The sequence below is a fragment of the Alosa alosa genome, chromosome 11 (genome assembly GCF_017589495.1).
Source record: "Alosa alosa isolate M-15738 ecotype Scorff River chromosome 11, AALO_Geno_1.1, whole genome shotgun sequence".
NCBI lineage: Eukaryota > Metazoa > Chordata > Actinopteri > Clupeiformes > Clupeidae > Alosa > Alosa alosa.
The window spans coordinates 2,771,122-2,784,047 of NC_063199.1; the positions used below are offsets into that span (position 1 = coordinate 2,771,122).

General features: G+C 40.8%; 1 protein-coding gene across 3 annotated transcripts in view; it reads left to right on the forward strand.

Moving 5' to 3' along the window:
* The first annotated feature begins 7,585 nt into the window (after nt 1-7,585).
* Nucleotides 7,586-12,926, forward strand: part of met (MET proto-oncogene, receptor tyrosine kinase) — a 62,654-nt gene continuing 57,313 nt past the window's right edge. The window contains exons 1-2 of one of the 3 annotated variants that reach the window (XM_048256389.1): nt 7,586-8,305; nt 11,179-12,376. In XM_048256389.1, the coding sequence (XP_048112346.1) occupies nt 8,226-8,305; nt 11,179-12,376 (1,278 nt within the window). In that variant the 5' untranslated portion in view covers nt 7,586-8,225. The remainder of the gene's footprint in view (nt 8,306-11,178; nt 12,377-12,926) is intronic. The other 2 variants (XM_048256390.1, XM_048256388.1) reach the window with 2 other exon arrangements.

Genomic DNA, 12,926 nt, shown 5'->3' on the forward strand with positions numbered 1-12,926 from the left:
TGAGACATGCGTTTCGTTTGGAGCGGAATATCGGTAGGCTATCAAAAGCAAAATATCGGTTTGTTTGGGATTTAATTTACTTTTGAACTGTTTAATTGCTAAATGTTGGGACTGATGGGCACTGAAATCTGGGAGGTACTGAATTTGATGGTTCACTATTAAGTTTCATGTAGTTGAAAGAGTGGCGGGATTTCCACCGGCTGTTTATCGCTAGACAAGGCATCCGCTTTCATTCATTCATTGAACGTGTGCATTGCGTAGGCCTACGGTAGCCTAAATTGAGTTTTTTTTTTTAATTATGCATGATTTACTTTTTTATTAAATTCTTAGGCTGGAATACCATGCGGCAACAATTGTGTTTAAATATAGGCTGCTCCAGCCTCTGGCAAGCTCAGAAGGGGGCGGCAAGCGACTGCAAGCTTGAGAGCGACGTGTTGGAGACCCAGTGTAAGACAACGATTTTCATTGGCAACAATATTAAACCAACCAACAATACAAAATATGAAGAAGGGCTCTTTTATTTCATTGAGTTAAATTGAAACAATGTAGGCCTAGGCAATTATTACCTAACCTGGCAATAGCCAGATGAATTTCGCTCCGCCTAGCTCCACTCATCCATCTGGAACCGATCCATTGAAGTGTTGCTTCAGAAGGCTGGGCCTAATCAAAAAATGCTTGCATATGATTGAATAAGCCACTTGTCCGTCATCTATTGACGTGCTACTTCAACCACTCACATCGAAGCCAACCCGTGACGCTAATAACAGACTCACAGTCGCTTCTACGCTATGTCACATCTATGAAACTCCCGCCCTGCGTCCTGATTGGCTAAACCATAAAGTTGGTTGGAGAAATCAAGCTAGGCGGAGCTAAGCGGAACGACATTCATCTGGCTAGGGTCAGGTTAATTATTACCCTGGCTTGTAGGCTATTTGGGGGCTGGCCTTTCTGACCGAATCTGAGGCCCAGCTATAAATAGGATCCCGGCCATAATTTGAGGATTTACGGTAGGCCTATACATGCGTGTTTTAGGCATAGTGCAATCCCCAATCTCTGACTGAAAGTGCGCAGAACTTGTGCATTTACATAACAATATTTAACACCCCCAAACCCCCTCTAACTTTTGGGCTTAAGTACGAAAAAATGTCTGACCTGTCCCAAGTTCACCAAGCTCACGATCTCATTCCACAAGCCTAGAGCGCCCTTTCGCGGCTGTAGACGGTAATGTTTCATGTAGGGTTCATGTCAATTCATACTGACTAACATCTAAAAACATATTAAATTATATATATTTTGATATACAAGTCGCACCTGACTATATGTCACAGGACCAGCCAAATATGAAAAAAGTAGTTTTAGTAATCCGGAAAATACAGTAATAAATTCACATTTATTGTTCTTGTTTGCTATTTCAATTATTGTTGTTGTTGTTGTATGTTTGTAAACTTAGGGCATTGCTGTAAAAGAGCTTACTCAGTCAATTTTCTGAGTGACAACATTCTTTTTACTGTTTACTGCTGGCTTTGCAGTTGCGTTTCTGGCTCTTGCGTTCTTTTTGCTGGCAGTTTTGGCACAAATTTCACATGTGGAATATAATACGAAGTTCAGTAAAACAATGCATTTCCTTGTATCCTCCTGACCAATACATCATCCTGTTTACTGTTACTAACTAGCCTCTCTGACACCATACTCAAAACAAAAGGGTTATGCAAAAATGATAATGCACTTCAAAATAATAATAAAAAAGGTGTTTAGCCTTTTTGGTCATACTGCTCAGCATGGTTTATCTCTTGTCATTTCTCTGTATAGAGTTATTGTGGGACTTCAGCAGGACTGCAGGCACAGAAGATCAAGTACATGGGATTAGATGCAGCTGCACAGCTACAGTACTCTTCAAGGAAATCTCTTGTCCTAGCGCTTCTCTGATGTGCTGATGTGCACTTGCCATGCTCTTCCCTCCTCTACCTCCATCCTCTCCTCTACCTCCTCCTACCACACTTTGATTAGTACTTATAATGTAGGCAGTAGGCACTCCTACCTTCTAGTACTACTGACAGATACAATGGTAATTCCTAATGGTCTCATCTGCACTATCTTAAATGTTATTCTATATATTCTGCCCAGGTGTGAGCGTGATTTTTGACTGCACAATTCTTGAGGCAGAAGACTGAGCAAACACAAGCCATTACCCAACTTAGGATCCTAATTGGTTTATTGTTTGATTCATTTATTTTTGTTTGAATTTGAAAAAGTATTGTTTGAACATATTGGCACAAATTAATCTCCATATATTTGATGGCTCTGGTTAGAAGCTCTCATTTGCACTTTTTTTAAACTATTTACTTCTCTTTTACCCTATATATTAAAATGTATTTAGCCCTTTGCTGTAAAATAGTGTGCCATAACAGTTGCCATAGTGGCACACAGACCTCGGAAAGGCAGGGAATGAACTGCAAATAGCCTTTTGTAGGTTTGGGCATATCCAGGATCACTCTGACCTCATCAGGGTAAGCCTTGAGGCCATCTGCAGATACAGTACAACACCCCCATGAAAATTAACCTCCTTGACTCTGCAGCATCATTGAGCTGCATACAGTTTGCATGATGATCACTGATGGCCTCTTCCTTGGTGTCCCCATAGTCAAGCTGACCAGGAGCTTGTGCTGCCTGCTCTGGTAGGCTCCAGGGCCATGGATATCCCAAATGGTAGCCTACCCAGTGTTGTGCCCCAAAATGGTGATAATCACGGTTGAGGAAGCTGGAGCAGCAGCAGTGGAAAACACACTTTACAGATGCAGTTAGAACAAAAACTGTTCATGTTTTGACACAGTACAACCATGTCACTGTCAAATAGAGGACACCAATAAAGTTAAACTTAAATGTTTCCGTTAAGTCAGAGACTTTCTAATGAGGAGACACAGCACTCAAAAAATCCTCCATAGAAATGCATGGGGTTTGTTTGTAACGCCAATATGGCCGTTGTCTACGCATATCCCACCCCTTCCTCGGCAAAACGTCGACATGTGAATACATTGAGCCAATCGTGGTGTGAACTCGCCGCTGGAGCAAGATTGGTGTTGTGAAGCCTTGCGCACACGCATTTCTGCCGAATAGGATACCCTAGTGGAGGGACTTGCCTAAAAGGACTTTGGTTAAGTGCACAGAGTTGGTGTTCGATTTGAGATGACCAGAGGCGGACAGAGTACAGATACCCTTTGCTAAATTTTACTCAAGTACAAGTAAAAGTAAAACAGTCAGATGTCTACTTAAGTAAAAGTACTGAAGTACTTGTTTTTAAAAGTACTTGAGTATCAAGAGCACAAGAGTAGCCTACATTTTTTAAATATTGCATTACTACTGCCACAGTGCTTACATTTATGTACAGAAACGTCCTACATGGAGTTATGAAAAATGTTAATGTTAATACCTTGGAGAATGTAAAACGAATGGAAAGTAAAATCAAGTCATTTTTATCTTTTTACCATGTTGCCAGGGAAGGGCAGTATTTCTAATACATGTATATAAAATACGTATTTCAAAATATAGCCGAAAGCGGCAATGGCGGGCCCGAGCACCTGCGGGCCGCAACCCGTGACATTTCAGAATCCAACAAAGCACCGACGTGGTGCATTTGTAAAATGTACATATTTGATGTGTGTGCTATTTGTTTTTGCATGTTATTTTCTGGCACATTTACTTGCTTGGCCAGGTGGGGGCGCAATGCAAGGCAGGCCCATTGTGTGTCATCATAATCATAATATAAATTAACCTGAGAAATTTCAGATTATTCATTTTAAGCAAAGAACATTTCTGAAACACTTCATATCATCTATGTGAATATCATCACAATAATGATATCAAATATTTTGCAAAGTTTCAGATCAACCAATATAGGCATTACCAATTTCTGGCACATTTTGCTGCTTAGCCAGGTGGTGGCGCTATGCCAGGCAGGCCCATAGGGTCTCTGGATATTATCATAATTATAATATCTATTAACCTGAGAAGTTTCAGACCATTCATTCAAAGCATACAGCATTTCTAGCATATTTCCTCTTTGGCCAGATGGTGGCGCTATGCTAGGCCTGTGAATTATGCATGTGAATATCATCACAATAATGATATCCAATATTTTATAAAGTTTCAGATCAATCACTTAAGGCATTGTCCATTTCTGGCACATTTCCTGCTTGGCCAGGTGGTAGCGCTATGCCAGGCAGGCCCATTGGGTGGCTGGATATCATCATAATCATGATATCTATTAACCTGAGAAGTTTCAGACCATTCATTCAATGCACTGTGATTTATGACACATTTCCTCTTTATGTGGTGAGATATTAAAATCATAGCAAATATATAACAGTTCAAAAATCCCTTCACAATTTAACATCAGCGACATCTTGGCATAATGTTTGCCAAATTTCACATGAATCTGACAAACCATCTAGGAGGAGTATGTTCAAATTGATCATGTGAAATCAGCATAATTGCCATTCTTTCTGTTGCCAGTTGGTGGCGCTATGCCACACATGCATTATGGGCATGTGAATATTATCATTAACATGGTATTCAATGACCTCTGAAATTTTAAACATTTCAAGCCATGCATGGTGAATTATGACACATTTATTGTTTATGTGGAAGGGTATTAAAATTCATAGTTTCGCCATTTCGTCAAATTATAACATATCAAACAAAGCTTCACAATTTAGAATCAGAAGCATATTGGCATCATGTATACCAACTTTCACATGAATCGGATCAACCGTCTAGGAGGAGTATGTTAAAATTGATCATGTCCACAATGCACAAAATCCCAATCACCTCACTTCCTATGGGCGGGGCTAATGGCATGTTAATACAAAAGTTGTTTGTTTTTGGGAGTTACACACACCCACCAAATTTGGTGTGTGTATCTAAAAATATATGCCAACCACAAGTGAAATTTGGCACACACGTCAAGAGGTATCATGAATACACAGGGGCCAGCCATCTAGCGCCACCAACAGGTCAAAATCTGGCCGAAAATTGAACCGCTGGGCCTAAAGTTATGAAATTTGGCACACTGATTCAGCACTGTCCCATGATCACTCTCACCAATTTCCAGAACTCTATGCCCAACACTCTAGCGCCACCAATGGGTCGAACCTGGATTGCATTCACGCATGTGACCATTGAATGGTGCGTCCGATTTTCACATATCAGGCACCGTTGGAATCCCTGGACCGACCTAAGTTCAATGACCCCTATTATGTCACTTTCCGCCATATTGGACCTCCGCCATACTCTCCAAACTCTACGAAGAGTTTCAACGGTCAGATATTTCATCCGATTTTCACGGAACTTGGCGGAGATGATCTTCTGCCTGAGCCGCACAAAAGATACTTGTCAGATTTTGAAATTTCGTCAATTTTGTCAATCTTTTTAATTTCAAGTTTATTTGCCCGTGACAGCCAATCACACATGGTTATGATGCCACCTAACAGGAAGTGGGCTAACATCTCGGCTACGCTTTAATGTATGAAGTCCAAACTTGGTACAGGGACTTGGTATCTGATTGTGAGGATGCACTAGGAAATTGGTATCATTTGGCCTCTATAGGGGGCGCTGCAATACAGCAAGTGAGCTTGTATCTCAGCAATGCTTTGATGTACAAAGTCCAAACTTGGTATAAGGACCTGTTACCATATTGTGATGACGCACTAGGAAATTGGTATCATTTGGCCTCTATAGGGGGCGCTGCAATACAGAAAGTGAACTCGTATCTCAGCAACGCTTTGATGTATGAAGTCCAAACTTGGTATAGAGACTTGGTACCTGATTGTGGGGACGCACTAGGAAATTGGCATTATTTGGCCTCTACAGGGGGCGCTGCAATACAGGAAGTGAGCTTGTATCTCAGCAACACTTTGATGTATGAAGTCCAGACTTGGTACATGGACTTGGTATCTGATTGTGATGACTCAATAGGAAATTGGCATCATTTGACCTCTATAGGGGGCACTGCAATACAGAAAGTGAGCTTGTATCTCAGCAACGCTTTGATGTATGAAGTCCAAACTTAATACAGAGACAAAGTAGCTGATTGTGAAGACATGCAAGGAAAGTGGTCTCATTTGGCCTCTAGGGGTGCTGTAATAGACAAATTGAGCTCACATCTCAGCAACTCTTTGGTGTATGAAGTCCAGGGACATGGTAGCTGATTGTGTGTGAGAACGCACAAGGACATTGGTGTAATTTTCGCCTCTAGGGGCACTATAACAAAGTAAATGAGCTTATTTCTCAGCCATTCTTTATCCAATTGCAATTCAACTTGCTGTGAGTGCTTGCTCATGTCATGGCAACGCCATTCCTGCTATAGCGCACTGCTTGGCCCCCACATTGCTGCTTGCAGCTATATTTTATAATTGAAACACTTGAAGTGAAAACTATCATTAACCTGTTCAGAAAATTGAAATAGTCTGGCGAGGTGGGGACACAGGATGTCTCCTGTGTCTTCAGTGTGTGATGATAGCTTTATATGTTTTAATATGTTTCACCTAAGTATAAGTATACTCTTTTGATCCCGTGAGGGAAATTTGGTTGACAATTTAGAAGGCCTGGACATATAAAGGAACACATAAAAAGGGCTGACACAAAAAAATTGCTCTGCTGAAGAACACTTGTATTTCTCACACATTCAAGCATTTCCAGTTGTTGACTGGAAGAATCACCGCATTAATCCCACCTGCTCTATATTTTAAGCAGTTAAAATGCACTCTGATATTGTAACATTTAGTGTAGTCATACAGTGACACACTCAATAAGTAATTTGAAAACATGTCAATCTAACCTCAGGCTATTAATAATTTAAAATGGCATCATTTAAAAACCTTTCAAGATTATTGTTTTCGACTCTGAAGTAATGGCCTGGCCAAGTATAATTTCTTGGCCTCTCTGATTTGATGTTTGTATTTATTTCAACGTGACCTGCTTGTTTATTGAATTAGGCCTGGCCCTAATTGTTACATCTTTTTCAAATACTTTTCTGTCAGGGCAGGCATTGATTATACAACGTAATCAGTGTTATAGTAATACATGCAAAATAGAGAGTGCATTTACTAAATGAACAGCAAGAGACCTCTAGTGACTAAAGCATAAATCATGTCTTACAGGAGCGCTGTCAGCATTTAACATAATGCCTGTGCTTGCAGACTTCAAATGACAAATGGTTCCGGTCAAATAGGTCAACCAAGACCAGCAAAGAGTGCATGCAGCCTAGACTAGTCAACATTTCTAAGCCTAATTACTTGTGCAACTGAAAGATAACATTCACTGAAGAGGTCCATGCAAACAGGATAAAAGATATAAGCCCCACAACCACTTGGTGGCGCTCGTGCATCTCGTAGCCTGTGTCCACTTGTGAAACGTGAAGGTGCAAATCTTCTAACAGGTTGAAAAGAGAGACATTCTACCATTTCACAATTGCTTAGGCTATAGCCTAGCCTACAAACGATTACTTGTGTCAGTCTACTTCAGGCAGATGTTTTATCATTTTTAATGGAAAGAACATAGGCTTAGTTAAAAGACACTTTAATTTTGGGTAGGCTATGCCTATGCTGTAGGCTAGAGGCCTATCTTTTGTTCTTTAGATGCTTGGTTGAGTAGCCAGAGGGTCAGTAATCTTCTAAGGTTCTTTCTCATAGGCTAGCCAAAGCTACTCTGAACTTCATGCTCTGAGTTTTCAAGGATCACTCTGGACAACGGCATGCTCGGCTGATGAAACAGTTTATTTCAATTTATTTTTATCGTCTTAGAATGTTTCACGTTTTGTCTCATGCAATGGCATTATCCGGTAGGCTACTTTTTATCCGGTATTCTTAATTTCATATGATCTGAACCTGATCAGTATCGTCAGAGCCCGTTTAAATTCTCTTGTCTATCGTGAAGCTGCATAGTTCCCTGGACTGTCCCTGAATCACCGATGAAACTGACCCTACTGCCTCATCACGTGTGACGTGGTCTTTACGACCAGAGTATCGTCGCCGTCCAACTTGTCTCCAAGTGCGGTGCGGGGCACTCGTTTTATCCTACGGCAAGTGAAAAGAAAATACAGGGGGGGTTGAACCAGGGTTGAACGAAAGTGTCATTCACGGTAGCCTAGGCAATGAGTCATAAATGTTCGCATCCTGTGAGACGAATTCCAGTGGACTAAGGCAAGTTTCTGACAAAACCAACCTTTCTGAATGATCCAGTGGGAACGCTTTGTGACACCTTCACGAAATTATGCTTTGGACTGCACACATTATGAATATCTTGTGAATAGGTAAGAGTTGGCTTTGTAGCCTATTTTTTTTTTACCAAATCTATAAATGGTCAACTAGGTTAAGTCACTATTGTTTATCAGCTCTCAAAATCTAGGCTATCTAGACCAAACACTTAACAATCATCGCCATGAAAGCCAAAGTTGCAGCTCCATCAAATTTCACTTTTTCGCTTTATTTACATAATTGGATGGGGCTATTTGTTCCTTTATTCTTTTAAAATGACTTTCGGTATTCTACTGCGGAATATGTTACTTTGAATTATAACCTCTAACCATAATATAGGATAGGCCTGTCACCTGTTTATTAACATATTGAAGACATGGTCAAAAGCTGAATTGAAAGCGGAACTTTGATGTTTAAATCTAGGCATGCTGATTTTACCACGTAACCACAGGTTTTGCAATGAGAACATCTGAAAAAGTAGGCTTTCTCATGGTGCTAGGTAGCCTATTCGATTCTATTCGTGTTGGTTTGTTTAATTGTGTCGACAATGTTATGAATGGAGGAAAAACGTAATTCGTACGTTCGTTATAATCTCATTTCCGAAAAGGTTGGGACGCTGTGTAAAATGAAAATAAAAACAGAATGTGATCATCTCCTAATCTTGCAGACTAAACCGGTGCAAAAAGGACATAGCCGTAATATCATTCACATATTCAGAGAATCTAGAGTAGTAGGCCTAGGCCTATTTGTAAACAGGGACAAGGGAGGGCTGCGAAACAATATTGGATGGTCGTGATCTTTGGGGCCCCAGGTGGCACTTAAAGTCATTTCTGTAAAGGAAATAATTGTATGGGCTCAGGAAAACTTCTGATAGCCTCATCATTATCTATGAACACAGTTTGATGCTCCATCCACAAATGCTGGTCAAGACTCCATGCAAAGAGGAAAACATATTAAATATGATCCAGAAATGCTGCTGTCTTATCTGGCCGGAAGCTCATTTAAGATGGACTGGGCCAAAGTGGAAAACTGTCCTGTGATTGTGAATCAACATAATTCTTTTTGGAAGTCATGGACTCTACAACCTCTGAGCCAAAGAGGAGAAGGACAATCCAACTTGTTAATAGGGCACAGTTCAAAAGCCAGTATCTATGATGGTATAGGGGTATATGGGCAGCTTGCACATCTGGAAAGGCACAGTTAAAGCTGAATATATACAAGTTTTGAGCAACATAATACTGCCATCCAGACAATAACTTTTTCAGGGAAGGGCGTTAAAAGCTGCAGTTGGCAAGATTCTTTTGATCATATCCACTGAAACCGACACTATGCTCCGACAGAACAACATAAATCAGCCGGTTTTAGAAAAAAAACAGCACTTCTACCTCCACCTAGAGCCTGTTATTTGTTTGGCAAAAATCCACAGCTCCCGGTTCTTCTGGTCCAATCAGAGCAGGGCTGTGTGAGATCTGACTGAATCACAGTCTAGTGCAGTCTGGTGCGCATTGACGAGCACAAACTCGATGAGAGGGTGCTTGTGATAATGGGGGAGGGGCATGAGAGTTGTAAACATTAAAAATTTTGGCTAAGTCCCCTCAATCTGTCAGACTTGCCAACTGCAGCTTTAATATTTTAGGAAAACAATGCCAAACTGCATTCTGCACATATGTATTATTATATGTAATTTTTTTATAAACAGTAGGCTATGGCTCCATAGTAGAAGAGACCATGTGATAAAGTCCTGCCTACAGTCCAGACACCTCCACATTAGGTGTATCATGGAACATAAAACACGTTTTGTGTAGCTCTCGTAGTCTTGTATAAAGCACTAAACTAGGCTTGGGAGAGAGGTAGGCTATGCATTGACTAACTCACAAGAAGAGTTGATGAGTTGAACAGTTGACAAAAACTTAAGAGATATAGAAATGAAATAAAGGAAGAGCTCTTCAAAACAACAAATAAAGCATAGACATCAAAATAAACTTTAGAATTTAGTCCCTTATCCCCTGTGTGTGTATTCATTCCAAGTTCAGTCCCTTGAACGAATTTGGGTGCGTATTGATTTCAGAAGACTCCAGACTTGATGAGCTGCTGGAAGAATGGGACATTTCACTCTAGGAACTGTTTCTTCATGCTAGTTTTTCTAACAATTGCAATAGTTGCACGCTGACCAGAAAATTTGTAGTTTATGTACAGTTTATGGACAAATACCTGATGTGTTTTATCCTCTGACTCATGGTCTTTTCATCGGCCAGGGAAACCCAAGTAAGACCTTTTGGTGGTATGCTTGTACATTCCGGTAAGGCTGTGAATGGGCTAATGTCACTAGCGCGACTGGTGGGATTGTAGTCATTGGAATTACAAACTTTCACAATGTTGAGACAATGTACGAGACAAACTGCAACTTTCTTTACATGAAAAATTGTCTTTAAAATTTGCAAACAGCATACATAGTTCAAGACACAAGTCGATGGGGACCAGAAAATAATTAATCTTTCGCCATTGACTACTGTTCATAAGTTTCCGAAGATAGGTCCCATGGTGGCAAACGGAAGGGGCGGGACTTCAGCTCTCTATAAGTTTCTTTACTGCTACCGTCTCAAGTTCTGCTGGATCTGAACTTCTCATTACTCAGCTTGTAATTGGTCAGCTGTCAAAAAAACGTGTGATGCAGGGCGCTTTAATCTGAGAAGTTGACCCTCTCTCAACTTTAAAAAGGCGCTTTGAGATGCAGAAAAAATGCAGACGACAGTGTTTTAAAAAAAGCTGAGGACTTTTTTGAAAACACTGTCTACTCCATAGGATTATAATGTAAAACGAACTGGATCATTTTGTGCTGACAGGGACACATGTACATAGATGAACAGTTGGGTTCGAGATGTAAATGTGCATTAATAATCTGATTTACTTTCCCTTGTACTCGTTTTAGGGACAAAATGGTCTTATTGAAGATTACTTTCCCCTGCACCCTGACAGTTCTGTTTGCACTCTGCATAAATGTCAAGTGCAAACTGAATTGTGATGAACCAACGGAGAATGCCAAGCTCAACCTTTCAGTGACCTATGACCTTCCATACTTCATATCAGACACTGTAGTACAAGACATAGTTGTGTTTAACGGAAGTGTCTATGTGGCCTCCACTGACATGCTTTATTCTCTGTCTGGGGACCTTAAGAAGATAACAGAGTACAAAATAGAACCAGAGCATACCTGCACCTTCTGCCAGGGCTTCAAACACAAGTTCAAAGATGTCAGCGCAGCCCTTCTCATTGAGACCTACTATGATGATGAACTCTTCAGCTGTGGTTCAACAGGCCAAGGCCTCTGTCACCGCCATGTTCTAACGGAGGGAAGGCTTGATGATGAAGTAAAATGGATGCATTCAACAAACAGTAACTGGGGTCGTCACGGCTGCCCAGACTGTGTTGCTGGCCCTGCAGGTGCACAGATCCTCAGTGTGGAAAGTGATGGTGTGGTCAGATTCTTTGTGGGGAACTCTGAGCGTATTAGTCTGGCCTCAGCTACTGTTGCCCACCCTAACTCACCTCTGACACATTTTTATCACACAATATCTGTGCGAGCTATGAAAGAGACACAAGACGGCTTTGGCTTCTTTTCAGAACAATCCTATATGGACTTAGTGCCAGGCCTTCGTGACAATTACCATTTGCAATATGTTTATGCTTTCCAGAGTGGCTCCCATGCATATTTTCTTACTGTACAGAGGGACAGAGACTCAAACACCTATCACACACGTATTGCCCGCATGTGTTCGTCTGACCGTGAGCTAAGGCGTTATGTCGAAATACCCTTCAACTGTATCCTCACTGAAAAGAGAAGAAAGAAGAGATCAGACATGACAGAATTCAATGTATTGCAGGCAGCCTATGTTTCCAAAGCTGGTCATGACCTCCGACAGATACTTGACATAAAGGAGGATGAAGATGTACTGTTTGCTGTTTTTGCCCGCAGCAAACCAAACTCACCTGAACCAACCAACAGCTCTGCTGTCTGCGTCATTTCCTTGGGAAATATCAACCACTTTTTCAGAACCTACATCCAGGAGTGCCAAACAAGACAGCTTTATCATTTTACTGGCTCAGATGAAAAGCAATGCTACAACATGGTAAGAGAGAATTTGTTTTATTGTGTTAACATAACAGTAAGTCTTTGAACAAAATTTAGAACATCTATGTATCACACTCAACTGACAGGGCTCCAGACTAACATTTCATCATGGTTGCACTGGTGCTACTAACTTATGTGGTTGATATTACTGACTCAAGTTGGTGGCACCATTTCTCTATAGAGCTATGTGGAATTCTGTAAGATTTGAGTTGTCTTGAACACAACCACATCGACTTGCAATGTATTTAATACAGCACCACACAAGGTACTAAGTGGTATAACAAGATAACTGGCCCGTAGCCAGGATATCTGGACAACACAGGGCAAAGATGTTTTTTTAGGTGTTCGCATTACGTGAAAATGGTTGTTTCTTCTGGTTGTGTAATTTTTGGTGTACAGATGTGACCATTGAAGTAAACTCTAATTGAACTCAATGGAACCTCTGAAGAAAAGGTGGTTCTGAATCATGTTGCATAATGACATTTAATCTCATGAGTCCTTTTTCATCATCTCTTATGATGCATAGTTGTGGGGTGTGTGAAGGATGG